General features: G+C 35.4%; 1 protein-coding gene across 1 annotated transcript in view; it reads right to left on the bottom strand.

The window, feature by feature from the left end:
- Window positions 1-9,997: 9,997 nt before the first annotated feature.
- Window positions 9,998-19,594, bottom strand: part of STAM2 (signal transducing adaptor molecule (SH3 domain and ITAM motif) 2) — a 47,476-nt gene continuing 37,879 nt past the window's right edge. Inside the window, exons 12-14 of the mRNA XM_012659243.1 lie at window positions 14,099-14,252; window positions 11,695-11,864; window positions 9,998-10,371 (exon numbers count right to left, since the gene is read on the bottom strand). Of these exons, the coding sequence (XP_012514697.1) occupies window positions 10,143-10,371; window positions 11,695-11,864; window positions 14,099-14,252 (553 nt within the window). The 3' untranslated portion in view covers window positions 9,998-10,142. The remainder of the gene's footprint in view (window positions 10,372-11,694; window positions 11,865-14,098; window positions 14,253-19,594) is intronic.

Genomic DNA, 19,594 nt, shown 5'->3' with positions numbered 1-19,594 from the left:
TTTCCATTTTTAGTAGAGACGAGGTCTCGCTCTTGCTCAGGCTGGTCTCGAACTCCTGACCTTGAGCGATCCACCCGCCTCAGCCTTCCAGAGTGCTAGGATTACAGGCGTGAGCCACCCTGCCCGGTCTATTTTGTTGCTTTTTTAGCTGAGGGTCTTGAAGCAATGACCCTTTAGTAGCAACAAACACATCTAGTACCAAGATCTTGGTTTCTAATACCATCCTCCAGTAAAAGAAACCAGGGCAACCTTGGAGAAATGGCTGCTTCCAGGACTTGGGCAGGAAACACACACGATGAACCTGGAGCATGTTATATTGCCAGAAAGTAAGGAAGTGCTTTAAAAAACAACCACCCAAAAAACAAAACCACAATGACGGGGGTATGTCAAAGGGACATTGGAGCAAACTGAAAGAGCTCCCAATGGCTAAAGCTGGGATAATTTGAGTAATAAAAGTAGTATTGAAATACAACCCAAAGTATAAAATAAATATCCATGAGTCCGTACTGATAAAAATAAATGACTAAACACATAAATGGGGGAGAAGAGACAAATCTCTCATTCCGAAGAATTCCAAGTAATTTATGTAGACACTCCACCCTCAAAGAAGGGAGGAATAAATTCTCACCCCTTAAGGGGAGGCTGCACTTAGTGACTTCCTTCCAAAGAGAATAGTATGGAAAGGGGGAAGTAGAGAAACTTGACAAACACTACCTGAGCCAGGTGATCAAGATCAACATCCACAGTAAAGTCAGGTTGATAAGTGTGTGCCCTTCATACAACGTGACGAGAATGGCACTTTTCCTCTGTGGTCTTCGTTCCAAAACCCACAACCTCAGTCTAATCATGAGGAAAATGTCACGCAATTCTCAACTGAGGGACAGTCTACAAAATATGTGACAAGTACTCCTCAAAACTGGCAAGGTCATCAAAAACAAGGAAAGTCTGAGAAACTGTCAGAGCCAAAAGGAACCTAAGGGGATGATTAAATGTAATTATGTCCTGGATGGGATCCTGGAACAGAAAAAGGACATAAGATAAAAACTGAGCAAATCTGAATAATGTATGAAACTTAATTAATAATAATGTTATCAGTATTGGCTCATTAATTGTGACAAATGTACCACAGTAAGGTGTAATAATAGAGGGAACTAGGTGTGGAATTCTCTGTACTATCCTTCACATTTTTTGTAAACATGAAACTATTTCAAGTAAAAATTTTTTAAAATTCTAAAATTTTAGAGCTGGAAGGGAATTTAGTAACCATTTAGAACAAACTGCACATTTAGAAAATTAGGAAACTGAGCTCAAGAGAATGAATTGCTCAAGAGGAAGTGACTGCTATCATACTCTGCCTTCTTTGCTAAAACATTGAACACTGCTGAATCACTCTGTCAGCTACAAATACTTTCTTCATAAACTTTATTGTTACTTAATAAATGTATTTTTAAACTATTTCCTACAAAGTCTTGTCCAAAGTGCTTTTTTTTTTAAAGGCATGATTTACAAGTCACAGAGCTCAGGATCATAAAATGACAGTATGTTTCTTAATTAAAAGTCAAATAACATATTTTGTCTAGGATCTGTGCATCTAGAATATTGTTTGTATTTTTAAGCTAGGAGCAAACAAAATCACAATAGCGGCATGTGTGCTTAATTGCATATTATGGGGTTGTTAATTGACCTTTTATGTTTTTATCCAAACACTTGTGTCATAAATTTCTGAGTTTTCAACTTAGAGGTTCTATTTTCTCTTGTTCTAAGGAATTTCTCCAGAATTACTTCTCCCTCTTCCCCAGTGTTCTGTTCCAAACATTGAAAATCTGTTCAAAAAGCACATAAGCCATGAACCTTCAGGATATTAAAGATTATTAAGTTTTCAGAAATTGGATAAAGAAGTGTTTACTTTCTTTTTTTTTTTTGAGACAGAGTCTCACTCTTTTGCCCAGGCTAGAGTGAGTGTCGTGGCGTCAGCCTAGCTCACAGCAACCTCAAACTCCTGGGCTCAAGCAATCCTTCTGCCTCAGCCTCCCGAGTAGCTGGGACTACAGGCATGCGCCACCATGCCCGGCTAATTTTTTCTATATATTTTTAGTTGTCCAGATCATTTCTTTCTATTTTTAGTAGAGACGGGGTCTCGCTCTTGCTCAGGCTGGTTTCGAACTCCTGAGCTCAAACAATCCTCCCGCCTCGGCCTCCCAGAGTGCTAGGATTACAGGCGTCAACCACCGCGCCCGGCCAAGAAGTGTTTACTTTCTTAACCCTAAAAAAATTACAGTCTGGCCGGGCGCAGTGGCTCACATCTGTAATCCTAGCACTCTGGGAGGCTGAGGTGGGAGGATTGCTTGAGCTCAGGAATTTCAGACCAGCCTGAGCAAGAGTGAGACCCCGTCTCTACTAAAAACAGAAAAATCAGCTGTGCGTGGTGGTGTGCATCTGTAGTCCCAGCTACTAGAGAGGCCAAGGCAGGAGGATCCCTTGAGCCCAGGAGTTTGAGGTTGCAGTGAGCTCTGATGGACGCCACTGCACTCTACCCAGGGCGACAGAGCAAGTCTGTCACAAAAAAAACAAAAAACAAAAAAACCCCTTACATTCTATAGAACCCAGTGAAAATGCCAGTCTCTCAGTATACTTTTGAAAGATACAAATGATTCAGATGGTAATGGAAATAAAATTCAAAATCTATCTTATAAGTATAATCACTGTGAAGATGAATCACACTTACACATCTTTTAAATAGTGAATTATATCAAGATGCTACCAACTAGCTAATTTAAATTGTAAAATCTACATTTCTTTTCCCAGGCATATTTGCCATCTTTGCTATGGCAACAAATAACTCTAAAATCTCAATGGATTACAACACCGTGTAGCCTAGTGTTCTGGTCCAGGCTGTGGCTCTGTTCCCCTTGTCTTCCCATTCCCAGGCCCAGGTTGAGAAAAAACAGCCCCAATCTGGGACATACTGGCCCTGAATAGAGCAAAAGCCAGAGATCTACAGAAGTTCATGATGTCTCTTAGGCTTCTGCTCAGATCTCTTTGTCCAACACTTAAGACCAATCCCCAAAGCACTGAATGAGGACATAATACCCCAGGAGTCAAGAACATGGGCAGACACATGCAATCCTCTTACACGAAAAGAGGGGAGTAAAAAACCACAAGCAACAAAACGATCCTCTACATGAAGGAAAACTTGTTTAAACTAGACAGTCATAAAATCTGATCACCTCTACCCTTCATCATCTTCATTTTGCCATTTTGGGTGGTTTTCATAAATTATGCAAATTCTTTCTATAATGTTTAAAGGAAGTATTCTTTTAAAAATTCAAATTAAGGTGCTGAAATATGTACATTCCAGATATTAAAATTCCTAATTTTCTATTTTTCTGAGATATACTGTGTCCTGATATACAGAAAGAATGCTCACTGTGCTTCTGCTTCTGCTGCAATCTCTGGACCCAGTGGAGAAAGGAGCGTGCTATTTTGGAAACTAGCCATGAGCACTGGAGATGCTAAGACATTTAAAAGACAAAACAAAATAAAACAGAGCCATTGTCCTTTCTGACACTTAGATCAGACCCTAGTCCCCTCTGTCTCTTATTAAAAGGGAAACCATATGCCTTGGATTCTAAGACAACTTGGATTTTCAGTGTATCAATGATTAAAGAGCTTTAAGAGAATAAAATGAAATCCTACATGTTCATCCACTATCAAATACATCCTGATCTGAGAAATGTTAGAATGGAATGGTTATAAACAATCACAAGGGTAAGAAAATTCACATTTATTGAATACCAGGCACTATGAGGTGCTAAATACATTTTCATTCTTTATTCAACAAACATTAACACAACAATGAATAAAACACAGCTCCAAGATCTGAAAAATTTTATAGGCCTAGTAGAGGTAGAAATGCTTTCAGATACAAATAGCAAACCCTATTAACAGTAGTTTAGACAAATAAATGTAACAGATAAGAGCTTTTCTCACATATGAAGAAGTCCAGAGGAAGACAGTCTAGAACTGGTACAGCCCCACAAAGATGTCACCAAGGAACCAGAGACACCTTTATCTTCCTGAGCCATCGTATCTTTCTTCCTCATAGTCACAACATGGTTGCTATATCTCCTGGCATTGCATCTGTTTTCTAAGTCAGAAGAAATGGAAAGCCTTTTCTTTCAAAGTTTTTTCTTTCATCCTAGGAAGTCCTCCCCAGGAACTTCTTCCTAAATCTCAGTGGCTAAAACCATGTCACATGGGCATCCCTGGCTGCAAAGGGGCCCAGGAAGGCAAGTACTATTATCTTGTTCACTGATTTCCATAGAAATCTAAACAAGGAGATAGTGTGAAATGTACGCTGAATGAGCCACTATAGAGTCCAATACAGAGACATTCTGTAAACAGATCATTCCAATGTAACAAGGTAATCACTATAACATAGTTACAAGATATTTCAGAAGCACAGCATGGTTTGGGGGCCAGTGAAACTTGGGCTGACACTTGAAAGGATAATTTATTAGGTGAACAAAAGCATTCCAGGCCAAAAAAATGAAAAGGGCCAAACAGGTACCAAAAAGCCAAATTGTCATTTGAGGAACTTTGGGCAGGGTAGAAGAGAGTAGAAGAGGTTAGAAAGGCTGCCAAGGGTAAGATCATGAAGACTCCAGTATGTGATTCTGAAGAGTTTGGCTCTCACCTAGAATGTAACAGAACCCCAAGTTCAGGCTGGATATTTTTTCTCACCAAACTTGGTTTTTGGAGAAACTAGGCTGTGTGTGTGGGCCCTATGTCCATAGGCTTCGCTCGGAACTACTCTTCCTCACAACCAAATGAGCCTCAACTAGGTGTCACCTGCTTTTTCCTCACTGAAATTCCTTCAATTTAGCTCTTTTCTGTTTAGAAAACACAGTTCTTCGTAAGTTTCCTTGAGCTCCTGTTTCCCCCATGTTTGGCCCATCCTGTGTGACAGAAACACAGCCTCTAAGGCAGGAGGACTGCCTGAGCCCAGGAGTTAGAGGCCAGCCTGGATAACATAGTGACATCCAGTCTCAAAACAAAAAAAAATGGAAAAAGGACTTAAGACATTTTTCCGAAAAAGATATAGAAGCGGCCAATAAACACATGAAAAGACGCTCAAGATCACTAATCATAAGGAAAATGTAAATAAAAGCCATGATAAGGTATCAACTTCACACTCACTAGGATGGCTACAACCAAAAAAACAGAAATTAACAAGTATTGGTGAGGATGTGGAGAAACTGGAACCCTCATGCATTGTTGGTGGGAATGTAAAACAGTTCAGCTGTGGAAAAGTCTGGTAGTTCCTCAAAAAGCTAAATGTAAGGTGGGGCGTGGTGGCTCATGTCTGTAACCCTAGCACTCTGGGAGGCCGAGGTGGGAGGATTGCTTGAGGTCAGGAGTTTGAGACCAGCCTGAGCAAGAGCAAGACCTCGTCTCTATTTTTAAATTAATACATAAATAAATAAAGCTAAATGTAGAATATGTCCCAGCACTTCCACTCTTAGGTATATATCCGAAAGAACTGAAAACTGGTACTCATATACATGTACCCACAATCGTAGCAGCATCATTCATAACCACCAAAGGTGAAAACAGCCCAATTATCCACCAACAGATGAATAAACTGTGATATGTACATATAATGGAATATTATTCAGCCATGAAAAGAAGTACTGTAACATGCTACAACAGAAGTGAATTGAAAAACATTATGGTAAGAAGCCAGACACAAAAACGTCTAGTTTTGGAACTAGAGGTGGTGACTGCACAACATCGTGCATGTACTAAAATGCCACCGAATCGTTCAGTTTAAAATGGTTAGTTTTATGTTATGTGAATTTCACCTCAATCTAAAAAGAAAAAAACAAAAAGTAGCTGGTTCCCTAAACCAAGATATAATAGGTCACTAACTTACTATGAAGATATTGGAAAGCCTTTATTTTTCTCATTAGGATATTAAACGGTGTAAAATAAGAACAAAACCAAATCTCTTTCTCAGTAGCCTTTGTAGGAGAAGATCCATCCAGTTTTCTTGTTTCTTGTTTGCCTTTGCACATTTCTCCCGTCATTCAATATTCACTACTCAAGATGAGTAGAGGAGTGGATAAAAATAACACCTCTGGCATAAAGAAATCAATTACTGAAATGTAGATGTGGTATTTTAAAAATCGATAAAATAGGATGATGGGATTAACAGGGGTCTTAGTTTCATCTATCCATGCAATTCATTAGTTTAGCAAAGATAAAAAGACTGCTACCAGACTGTAGACAACTTTGTCAGAATTGCCATGCCAATTTTAAGCAATCATATAAAAAATTCTGAGTGCCTGGTACTCGGATTTTGCTGTACACTTTTACCCATGTGTATTAGTTTCCTAAACAGAAATTCATTCTCTCACAGTTCTGGAAGGTGAAAGTCTGAAATCAAGGTGTTGGCAGGGCAGTGCTCTCTCTGAAGGCTCTGGGAAGAACCTCTGCCTCTTCCAGCTTCTGGTGGCCCCAGGTAGTCTTTGTCTCATGGCAGCATAGCTCCAACTTCTGCCACAACACTGACATGGCCTCTTCCACTGTATCTCGGTGTCTTCTCCTCTTCTAAGGACACCAGTCACTGGACTTAGGGCCCACCCTAAATCCAGCATGATTTCACCTTGAATCCTTAACTAAGTACAGCTGCAAAACCCCTATGTTCAAATATAGTAGTCTCCCCTTATCTGTGGCTTCCCTTTCTGCGGTATCAGTTACCCATGCTAAAACCATGGTCCAAAAATATTAAATGGAAAATTCTAGAAATAAACAATTCATAAGTTTTAAATAACTTTTATTACAGTATATTGTTATAACTATTCTACTTTATTATTAGTTCTTGTTGTTAATCTCTCACTGTGCCTAATTTATAAATTAAACTTTACCATAGGAGTATGTATGCAGAGGAAAAAACATAGTATATATAGGGTTCAGTACTATCTGTGGTTCCAGGCATCCACTGGAGATCTTGGAACGTTATCCCTGCAGGTAAGGGGAGACTACTGTAAGGTTATATTCTGACATTCCAAGTGCACATGAATTTTGGAGGGACACTACACCATGTAAGCAACACAATTTCTCTTTTGACAAAGTAAGGTTTTTTAAAAAACTCTCAAATTCAAATTTAGCTTGATAAAATTGAATAATTCTTCTTCTGGGGGAAACTTACAAACCTTTAATTTTCAAAAGAAAACTAAGCCAAACCAAAAAAATAAATAAATCCCTAAAACTGAGTCTTTCCCTTTATTTACTGGCTAAAACTGATGTAAATAAAGATGAAAAGTATGTTTTGACAGAAACAAAGCATGATAGATCAGTGCTATATCATTTATAATTTATTACCTATAAAAATAATTTTAGCTTTCTCACAATAATTCAATAAACCCTCTTCTAGAACTCAGGAATCTTAAAATTTACGTTTTTACTAAGAAAAATTTTGAAAGAAAAAATTCCTAAGCCATATATTTTTAAAACATTTACAATCAACTTTTTTTAATTTGAAAGGTGAAACTTTATAACCATCTTCAAAACACACAGTAAAATTTATTACATGGTTAAGTAGCAACTACTTGAAACAGCTTAAGATAATAATTGTATCTGCAAATAATTTCAAATCCTAAATAATAAATGTTTTATTTACTTAACACCAAGGGGTATTTTTCTACATTAATAAAATTAATTCTATTATAAATTTTCAGGAAATCTTTCAAATGAAGATTTCATATAAAAAAAATTATTTTTTATTTTTGACATAAAACAGTATGAACCCAACATAGAAATCTGAAGTTAGACTATTCCTTTGGCAGAAAGTATTCAATTATAAACAGGTTTTAAAATAAATACAGTCCATAAGCTCATAGAAAGCAAAGAAAAATAACAACCCTGCATTTCTTATTAACACTAACAAAAAATCAGTACCCATTTAATATCATTTTTATACTATCAATCTGCAACACAAAATTTATTACATATGGCAAAAATAAAATTACTTTTAGGAGAAAGTAACTTCTGCATGTATAAAATTTCAGAGATAAATGCCAATATACACTATTTATATATATGTCATGTTTTATTATTCCAAAACTACATTAGCTGAACTTAATTGGCTGATCCCAATTTAGTGGGTGTGCAGTATTTATACTGGCTCAAAGATGTATGCTGAATTAAATTTTTACAATTAAGATAACAATTATACATGAAATATTTACACAAACATTAAAATAAATTTATTAAATATAGTTTGGGAGAAAAAATGTAAGATTTTCCATATATATGTGAACATTGAACATTATCATCAAGAGCAGCTGTGGAGTCTTTTTACCTTTTTTTTTTTTTTAAAAGAACAGAAAGATTTGTTTGCAAAAAATAAGGTGCCATTTTAGAATACTTTTTATAAGTATACAGTTACATTCACATGAATGGAAAATACTGGATGAAAAACAGAAAGAGACGTTAAAGGTTAAAACTTTCTTTTCAGTTACTCATATCTGAAATAATACAATGACAGAAATTGGTCTTTCAAACACCGCTTGTTTTCCTTTTTAAATGTAGACCAAGTATTATATAGACTATTTTGTTTTAAGATAAAGTCTCTTTGAAAAAGGAACATACTTATAATATAATCAAATTTCTGCAGATAAATGACAAAATTTCCAGAACTCTCTTCAAATGGATTCTCAGTAGAAAGAGTGTTTTCTTTAAAAAACAAATATAGAAATCTTGCTTCCATGCAAGTAACTTTTTAAAAACTAAACTATGGTCATTGTTTTTCTCAGTCTAAATATCATGTATCCATATGGATATGTATTTTCATTTTTTATTTTGTGTTATATAAAAAGTTGGTAGATGATGAAGTAGTGTGCAAATTTTAAGGAGAGAAAACAATCCTTATCGGTTTACTACCTAACTCCCACAGTATATGGAATCTATTAGCACTACAATTAAAATGCAGGCTTCAGAAAAACTGCCTCAATATCAATCCACAGACTTCTATCAAGTAATCACTCACTATTATTCCATAGGCTAAGCATTACCTCTGAAAGAAATGGCCAATTTTCTTCAACAGCTTGGTATATGCTGACAGCTTTGCAATGATACTTGCATCACTTCTTTAAAGAAATAACACATTCTCAAAACACAAGAAACCAAACACATCACCAAAAACACACTTAATCATGCTTGGTATATATCACATCAAATTATTAGGAATGGTTCAAAGTGACATAAAATCCATAAAAAGGAAATGCAGCATCTCTGCACACACCATAGTGCAGGAAGAAAAACAAATGGGCCATATCGCCATCAGAGAATGTCCAAAGTCACTTGAAAAAGTCATTAATGGCAATTCTAAATACCAGGAAAGGAAATGTTTTTTCCCAGGCAATGAAAATGTTCTGTGGGACATTCCTTAGCCCACTGTTAGCATGAGTGTTTGGGGGACTGGCTAAATGCTTTATCACACATCTGTATTTACACGGTCTTCACTGCTAATAACATAAAACATTTTTGTTCCTTCCAAATTGCTTTTGCTTCTTCTGTAGACAATTATATGCTAATTATTACTCAACATAACACTGAGAGCAAAACTGACAATACTGCAAACACAACTGCAATTTAAGGAGCCAAAAGGAAATATGTTGGCAAGCTAAGAGCTTACACAAAAAGATGTTTGCCTTTTAAAAGAATAGTGTGTGGGAACTCTGAAAAAAAAATCTGAAGTTCTTCAGTGCTGTTGTCATGACATTTTAGGGTGAAACAGTGATTGCTTTAAGGTAAAATTTTTACATTCCTATCTCAAACTGTTTAGTATCATAAGGCTACTTATTGGGTGTCCAGATTTATGTAGAAGAGATTTTAAAGTAAGACACAACTTACTGGAAGCATCTTTAAGCTGTTTCTGATTAAAGACTGACTTCAAACAAACTGGACTAAAAAAAAACCTTTTATGGCCTCGTAGAGTAAGACAGGTTTTTGTGCTTTATTTATTCATGGTCCTTTTGAGTTGAGAGGAAAAAAGTTACTTTCAATGTTTTCAGGTTAGAATCTCAAGGGCTGATTAATACACTTATGAAGGCTTTCAAAAAATGCTTGGCTTGTTTCTAAAGGAGAGGCTGCTGATGGTAATTTGTTTGTTGCTGTGCAACTGAATGAGCTGGAACTGCCACGGGAAAACTTGCCACGTGTGGCAAATTGGAAGTAGTGTTCTGGTAAGATGACATATCCATAGACATCCCCATTTGCTGTGTGTAAGCAGCTGTACCTGTAGCTGATTGAAGGTTAGAGTTCTGGTTCATATAGGTAGGATTGGAAACAGTGTCTTGTCCAGTGCTACAAACAAAATTAAAAACAAAACGTATTTACTTTGCATTATCTAGGTTATGGTCCGAGATCAATCACCAGCACAAAAATGTCTCTTCCATCTTAAGTTTATGTAGCTCTGCTGCTCTATGATTTAATCACTCTAGCTATCAAATACTGTTAATGTAATTTTGTATTTGCTGAGAAGAGAAGCACTCTAAAAGAAACAAAATGTAAGACTATAAGGCCTTCTTAACTTGCTTTCTCCAATATCTCTCACTCACCAAAAACATTTAAAAACCATCTGAGGAGATGCGAACTGTTCCTGATGAAGCTCTGACTCAAGATGCACCATCGGCCCATGTTCTACCTTCCCTAGCTCATAACCTAGCACAAAGAAGCCCATCTCATCTCCCCACATGCCTTTCAAGCTTTCCTTTGGTGGGGACTTTTCACTTTGAAAGGGAGAACAGTGTAATCTGCATAGGACCCTGAATCTACCCTCAGGACAGTACTGAACTCTAGTTTCCTTATCAAACACTTCACAAACTAAACTGAAAAAGCACACCAAATTGCAGGGTGTTTGTTTGTTCCTGTTACTATTATGGAATATATTTCTTTTAAAATATATATAATTTTAAATTGCACCAAATACATTGCTTGCAATATAGGAGGATTAATGTCAACATGATACCAGTTTTTCCTCCATAATTCCTAGTTTCACCCAGCATAACAAAATTTTGTATTTTAATTTAAATAAACACCAATATGAACAGGTTTATGTAATTTTCAGATAATATCTAAGACTCATACTCATGGAATTTACACATTACACATTTACACATTCATTTACACATTATTATACTAAAAGAATATTTTATACTGAATATTTTCTATTCAGTAAAGTGAATAGAAGGAAAGATTTAAACATGGTTCTCAGAGTAGAAGTATTAATATAAAAAAATTAAACTACAAATTCCACAGCTCAAATACACTTCCTTTTAAGGGTCAAAGTAACAACAGTTTTCTAATTTTTAGAAGTACATGCAGATAAATATGTCTGGGACTATTCCACTAGGCTGATTATAGCACAGTGCTAAGCACATCATGGGCTTAGCCCCATAAAGGACAGTTAGGTTTATTTTGTCCCAGGGACCCAGATCATAAGCTTAAACCTAGGCAACCATCTCAATATGGGCAGTAAAGCTAAAAGCAGCACTAGTTCACTTCATGGGATTATGAATGGGCAATTTTATAACTTCATCTTAATAAGGGTCTATATATTCTTATTCTGAAAGTCTATAAAAATTAACATATATAAATATGAAATAAACACCGCTCTCAAAAACTTACCTTAAATACGGAGTTTGAGCAGGCTGTGTTGTCACAGAGGAATTCACATTTGGAGGCAGAGATCTCAGTGGACCAATCTGATCTGGTCCTAGGCTATAGCCCTGGGCAACAGTTACTTGGTGAATGCTTTGACCCATGTAGTTTGCACCATGTGGTTGAACTGGATATGTCTATTAACCAAAAAGAAAAGGTGGACTCACTGATCTTCCAAACATCTCCCTAACAGTGTATTTAAAACTTTAAAGGACTTAAAGGATAGAAAATGTTATAGTTCCCCAGGAGTAATCTGATTCCACCAATCTATCCACCTTAGAACTAAAAGTAGAGAACTTCCAAATCACAGTGCCAAATCTATAGAAATTTATGATTTACTTGGTTCTTTCATTTTACAAGGGGTTGGGAGGCAGAGACAGGTGGTGTATTTTTAAGTAGTGGGTTGGAATCTATCCAGGTTGCCTATTACTCAGTAAATATGTCTTGCTATAGAGCCACAGAAAACTATACACTGTCCTGAAGGAAAACCCATCATCCCTTCAAGTTGCTTTAAAAATGCTGACCTTCTTCACCCCATCCTAGGATGACTCATCCTTCTCCATCCTAAGAATGAAACTTAGAAGAAAAAGTTGAAAAAGAAATGGTATCAGTGTGTCAGGCCCTCTCTGGTAATGACTACTTTATTTCCTGCCTTTAGGATAAACAGGACAAAAATAAAAAAGAGTTGTGGGTAAAAGAGAACACGTATCCTCAGGAAATAGCAAAAATGGTCTAAATCTCTTTGGACACTTATATGTGCCTTATTTAATTTTCAGGGTAGCAGCTCTTTAAAGACAAGGTCTACTAACTGCCTACTATATATAGCATCAAAACAATGCATATGTTTAATAAATATCTATAATATCATTGCTCCAGTTTTAAATTAAGCTATTTTTAAAGTGAAGACTATTCAAATGAAAATTTAGAATACCAGAAATGTCAAATAAACTACATTAAGTGTAATCACATTACCTCCTCAGCAGACATGTAACCATCCACTGACAAGGTTTCATGCATGACCCACACTGATATAACTAATGATGTGTTACTCCAACTGCTTCTAGCAGAGATGTATTTTCATCCAATTAGCATAGGAACTTTTGACTACTTCAAATACTGTTATGTGTGAATAGTGTAGATATAGGTTAAGTGAAGAATCAAACTCATAAAAACGTAACTTTTTAAAGAAATGCAGTACGCTTAGCAAAACTCAGATTACAAATAGAATGTAACTAAACCTGACACGGGAATGACAATCCTTTAGAGATACACAAAGAAGCAAATATTAAGTAGTTTTATCATACAATGGTGCAGACATTTCTATTTTGTTCCACTTTCAGTGGCAGCAAACAACTCTTTGAAAACAGAAGCAATACTGAATAAACTCCAGCTATCTTTTGCACCCAGAAATCCTTCCTACCCTCATGCAATTTTCAAAAAGTTTGAGGCATGGCATATTTGATAAATGCATCTTGTCTGATGTGACAGTTACCATAGTAACTATTCTTTTTTTACTTAACAATTATGTTGTGTCAAGTCATCTAAATTATGCACCCACATTCTACCTTTTCTCCTTGGTGTCTCCTTCACATATATCTTTACATACCAGTTTTCATAAGTTAACATGAATTTGCTCATCCAAGCTTATTCTGAATTCAATCGCTAATTGACAAAAATTTGAAAATGGCTTTGGAATAGAGACACTAATATTATTCACTTCAGCTGGCAAGTACAAAAAGGTGAAAAGTGCTGGAAAAAGGTGCTATTCATGGATGGCTATAGAATCTGCACCTGTAAGCCTGCATTATATCTTTATTATGCACAAATTTTTTACAATTTAAGTCATGCATCTAAGAAAAGTAAATATAAAGCATACTTTGAGAACAAAAGAAGTTCATTAACTAAGCCTTTTAATGATCATGTAAGTCAAAAAAATCTTGACAGAAAATTTTAAAGTGATGTTAAATCTTCTTGTTGAGCAGCAGGAACAGCATCAGTACCTCACCCAGAGGACTTCTGACATGTCAGGCACTATCCTAAATCAAAGGATTTATACTCTACACTTATACTTACATAAAAGATTTAAGCTTTATACTTACAAAAGCATATGAAGAACCAGAACTCCCCTCACGTTTTCAATGGTCTTTTCATTCATGTTAAAACTGAATTAAAATGTATTTGTGAAATATCAGTATCTGATTTGTTCTGGTGAACATTAATTGCTTAGCCAATAGTTCTTGAAACTATCAAAGATAAGCTTTATAATTTTATTCAGGGACCATAGAAATTTTAATACTATGCTTTAAAATATTTCCTTTTAATTTCAAACTTGTTTATAATTTAGAAAATTGTTCTCAAAAAACATGCTCACCTGCACTGGAACCCCAGATGATGTAGGTGGGTAATGTGCTGGAGGGTGGAGCTTTGAATAGACTGAATATATTGGTGCTTCATTCACCAATTTGTTATATAGTTCCAGAGCTTCCAGGACTTTTACATTCAATTCAGACAGTTCTGAATGTTTTCTGATGTAGAAGAAAAGCATTTTAGATGTAGAAGAAAAGCATTTTAACACTCTTCTAGTTTTTAAGCATGTATTTACCAAAATAAATTACTTCTGAAATTTAGTACATTTTCTATGCATATATTTAAAGGTTCTTTTTGTACATATATATAATGAAAGAATATTCACAAAGGGAAATTGAGAGGAGGAATTAATTCTTGTAACAGCCATGCTGACATGACTTCATAATATTAGGGAAAAGTCTTTCCATGCCTCATAAAATGCAATCAATTCATAATTTTGGTGCTAAGAGATTTTAGTTTCATATGTTGTAGTTTTCTGTTGAGAACTCAATTAAAAAATAACAATTTCTGATTTTAGGTAAGAGTCCAAGCCTTAAATATAAATCTCAGTAAAAGAAAGTAGTTGGGCAGCCGGGTGTGGTGGCTCAGGCCTGTAATCCTAGCACTCAGAGAAGCTGAGGCGGGGGGATCACTTGAGCTCAGGAGTTTGACACCAGCCTGAGCAAGAGTGAGAGACCCCATCTCTACTAAAAACAGAAAAATTAGCTGGGTGTCATGGTTTGCGCCTGTAAGTCCCAGATACTCGGTAGGCTGAGGCAAGAGGATCACTTGAGCCCAGGATTTGGAGGTTGTTGTAGTAAGTTACTCTGTGAAGTACAGTATGACTGAAATTTAAAAATTCATTAAAAAAACCACACATACATACATTTTCATTTGTTTATATCCATGAAAGTATCAACTAGAAAAAAAAATTACTTAAATAATTATCATTGAAAATCCAAGTAAAAATAGTGTATATATAAAACTAGTCTCTACGCTGTTTGTTGGTTTGAGAAAGTAAGTGAAACCAGATACCTCATTGTGTAATAACAACAAATTCAACTAAGAGCATTCTCAAATCTGCCCAAGGGACACCAGCGAAAATTCTTCTGACTTGGTACAATTTTGTCTGTTTCCCTAGGAGTAATAAAGAATTCTCTTTGCAATTGACAAATTTATAAAAGTTAAGTAGCCACTTTTTATCTGTTCTAAAGCATCCATAGTCCTTTTTTTTTTTTTTTTTAATTTTTTTAAAAGACAGGGTCTTGCTTGGTCACCCAGGGTGGAATGCAGTGGCGCAATCATATTAAGGGCTTGCTGCAACCTTGAACTCCTGGGGCTCAAGTGATCCTTCTGCTTTGGTCTCCCAAAATGCTATTAATAGGATTACAGGCATGGGCCACTACACTCAGCCCATAAGTCTTTTCATTCAATGTGGTTCTTTCTACATAAACACAGAGAGGCAAAGGCAGAGGCAGACAGACAAAGGGCTACCAAGTAAAAGACCTGGACTGAGTCTTATCAAAATTTGTCACCTTTCTTCTATTAGAATCTGTTATGTCTGAACCAGGAAAAAAAAAAAAGCGTTGTTTCTGTTGTAGGAATGACTATATAAAGTAAGTCAAATTCTATTTTCAAAAACATCAGCTGCAAACCACCCAGGAAGCTATAGAAATTAAATGTCCATGCTAACAAATGTGTGTCTAAGAATCAAATCACAGGAATTTGGTCCACAAAGCCCAGTATGCTATTGAAACACCAGGAGAATATAGTAGAAAGGCATGATCACTGTGTTTGAAATCACCTTAAAGATTTAAGACATAATCCCAAAGCAATAAGGCAAAAGAGCAACTTGATCAAGGTGGTAGAAAATAATCTTTGGAAGACAGTAGGAAATAATATTAGAACAGTCTGAAACATAGTTAAGTCCAGACTATGAATCTCTCTTCAGTAAATCTATCTAAACTTCTTTGGAGTCAATTTACATGTTTACCCAATATTATTCCTTAGTGTGTTAAATACTACAAAATTTCATTCTGTACAATGACAGATAGAAATGAAATATATAATTTAACTTTCTGACAGTGGAATTGCTTTTCTTGGTAGGAACAAACTGATGATGATCCATTTAAGGGAAGAAATGACATTTTATTCATCTCTGAATACTTGACGAGAGTAAATAGTAAGAATTTATTGAAGAACAGCAAGCATTTTCGAGAACAGGAGCTGCATCTGCAGTCAGTGGCCATGGAACAAGAAAATGCCAGTTGGCCTACTCAAAAACTGAAGTTGACAAATTGGTTAATGGTTGAGTTCTCACTTAAAAAATTAACTCATTCAGAAATGGTCACTCTGATTTTTCATTCTTTTAGACTTTTCCCTTTAACAGTATTGTTTATCAATATTCTTTTTATCAATAAAAAAATAAGATCTTCTGCTTTTTTCCAATACATATTATGACATCTTTTTGTATCAACAGCTGTTTATCAATGACAATGACTTTCACTGTAGAACACTGGACCTACAGTCAGCCCTCTGTATCCATGGGTTCTGCATCCATGGATTCAACCAATCTCAGACCGAAAATATTTTTAAAAAATTATGTCTTTACTGAATATACACAGACTTTTTTCTTGTCATTATTACCTAAACAATAAAACAGCTCTTTACATAGCATTTACAATGTACTAGATATTACAAGTAACCTAGAGATGATTTAAGTGTATAGGAGGATGTGTACAGTTTATATGCAAGCATTATGCCATTTCATAACAGGGACTCGAGTAGCTGCAGATTTTGGTGACTTCCCCCATGGAAACCAAGGGCTGACTAATTTTTTTAAACTAATCTTGTAATGAAAGCTGTTTTAGCTATTTCAAATTCTGATATCATAAACAACAATCTGATGAGTACCCTAAGAGCTAAATCTTCGCATATATCCCTATGTACTTAGTATGGGCTTGAAATTGCAGAGTTAAAGGACATGGACTAATTTTTTTTTTTTTTTGAGACAGAGTCTCACTCTGTCCCCAGGCTAGAGTGCCGTGGCATCAGCCTAGCTCACAGCAACCTCAAACTCCTAGACTCAAATGATCCTCCTGCTTCAGCCTCCCAAGTAGCTGTGACTACAGGCACACAGTACCATGCCCCGGCTAATTTTTTTCTATTTTTAGTTGAGACAGGGTCTCACTCTTTCTCAGGCTGGTCTCGAACTTCTCACCTCATGCGATCCTCCTCCCTCAGCCTCCCAGAATGCCAGGATCACAGGCATGAGCCACTACACCCGACCTGACATAGACTATTTTTAAGCTCCAGAAAAGTTTATAATAATTGTAGTCCTAACCACACCTATGATAATACCAACAATTTTTACTTTTAAACTTTTCCAGTTTGATTATTCACTAACCATTAACATCCCTGCATTGAAAGTAGTAGATGTATAAGCAGATATTTAATGCTTTCTCTAAAATATAATGAAACTACCACCACTATTTCATTAATTTCCACGTGATTTATTTTTCATTTCTGTAAGAAAAAAATTTGTGAAAAATGCCCCGTGGAGCAAAGATTACAGTCTTCAGTGACTGGGAAAAGTCTTCCTGCTACAGCATTTCTCTGGTAGAGGCAGAAAAGAAGTAAAGTAGTTCCTGTTCTCCTTACTCCTTTGGTCCTACCTAATCCCTTCTTATTGTGTTGTTTATATTGTAGTTCAAAAATAGGGTATAGGAAGGGATGATGATGAAATATTAATACTAAGGCCTATCCCTTGTCTTCCATTCACTATAGTTTCTGCCTCCAACTTCAGATAGAAAGCTGAAAATAAGAGAAGGGGGCAGAACCAAGTCAAAATCCTGAGTGTCTACCCTTCAGTACAGCTGCCATTTCTAAAGAATAAAATAGGTAAGATAACAAAATTAAAAGGGTCACAGAAATATAGGAAATACAAAGAAGAGAAAGGAGAAGAGAAGGTGTGTTGTACTGGGTTTAACTTCACAAACACCACAGAAGTTTCATTTGAAATTTTTATAAATACCACTTCTCAATGCAAAATAAGTCAATTCTTGCCTAACATCCCTGTTCCGACTTTCTTCTCTATTCACTTTATTCTTCATTACTCTTTATCCCCTCAATTCCAGCCCAAGTAAGAAAATAAAGATTGGTGCGATCAGAGCAAGAGTCCATGATTCTATGTATACTATTAATATATTACCATGAAAAAAATAAATTGCTACCAAAAGGCACCACCTTGCTATTAGTCAGTAAGAATTTGGGAAACTGAGAACCAATTTCAGCAGATTGTACAGTTCTACAAAAACATTCCCTAGTTTAAAGTTTGCCAAAAACAAGAAACCTAATAAAACTATACTTTCATTCTTTGCATGAAAAATCTCACCTATCAATCTCTTCAAGTTTTTCATCTATCATCGGACCCATCTGCTGGCACATATCTGTAAATACAAAATCACAATTCTAGAAACTTAATCCAGTTTAAGCCAATTTCAACAATATTTAACAACAGAGCACCAATATACAACATCATGCATAATACATAGAGATTAGGTATATGCTAGAGAAAGGACTATAAAATACCTAATTTTATTACTATTTAGTACCATTATTACTATATATTACTATCATGTGACCAAAGGCAAGGTCAACTCTAAAATAAAAATTTCACCATGTTCTTTTTTCTTTATTTTATTTATTTATTTTTTTCAGCATGTGAGTTGTTCACCATGTTCTTCTTGGAACTATTAACTAAGTGTACAGACTGAAATTTGGAGTTATCTCAAAGTCTTAAAGATATCTAGAAAACTACTATTAGCTAAGTAAAACAAACTTGAACCACAGTATATACGTAATCATACGCAGATTAGAAATGAACATTTTTCATTTAAGACATTTCAAAATACAACATTTTGTGTATTTACAAATATAAACACTGTTACAACGAATAGCACAATACTATATTCTATATTCATAACCAGATTTTCTTCTATAAAGCTTTGAGAAGAATTATCCACTTACCAGAGATTTTTCTTCCAAAGAATTTTTTAAAAAGCATAAAAACATGTTTTAATTGCTTCACATTTCTTAGAGACTAAAAGACACATCAGCATGCATCAAATGGATCACATTACAAACACTGATCATGTGTAATTTTGACCTTTAAAGTCGTGATACAAGAGAATTAAACAGGAATAAGGATTTTTAACATTTTTTACTCAATTTAATATGCTATTATTTCCAATTATATCCTTTTTTGGACTGCAAATATTTCCAGCCAATTTCACCAGTGAGCTTACAGAAATACAGACTTCCTTCTTAAAAAGGATATACAGGTTTATAACAACACCTCCCAAGTAATACCTTTACTATTTTTACTGTATTAGTCTGTTTTCCACCAAGAGATTTCTAACTTCTAGAAGAAAACACAAGGCAAAAGAAACTCAAGACATGAAATAGCTAAAATATTAAATAACATTAAAATAATCTCTAATATTCACTAAGTACCTTCTAA

Source organism: Propithecus coquereli, unplaced genomic scaffold (assembly GCF_000956105.1).
Source record: "Propithecus coquereli isolate 6110/MARCELLA unplaced genomic scaffold, Pcoq_1.0 Scaffold118, whole genome shotgun sequence".
Lineage (NCBI taxonomy): Eukaryota > Metazoa > Chordata > Mammalia > Primates > Indriidae > Propithecus > Propithecus coquereli.
This window is presented reverse-complemented; position numbering and strand designations above follow the sequence as displayed.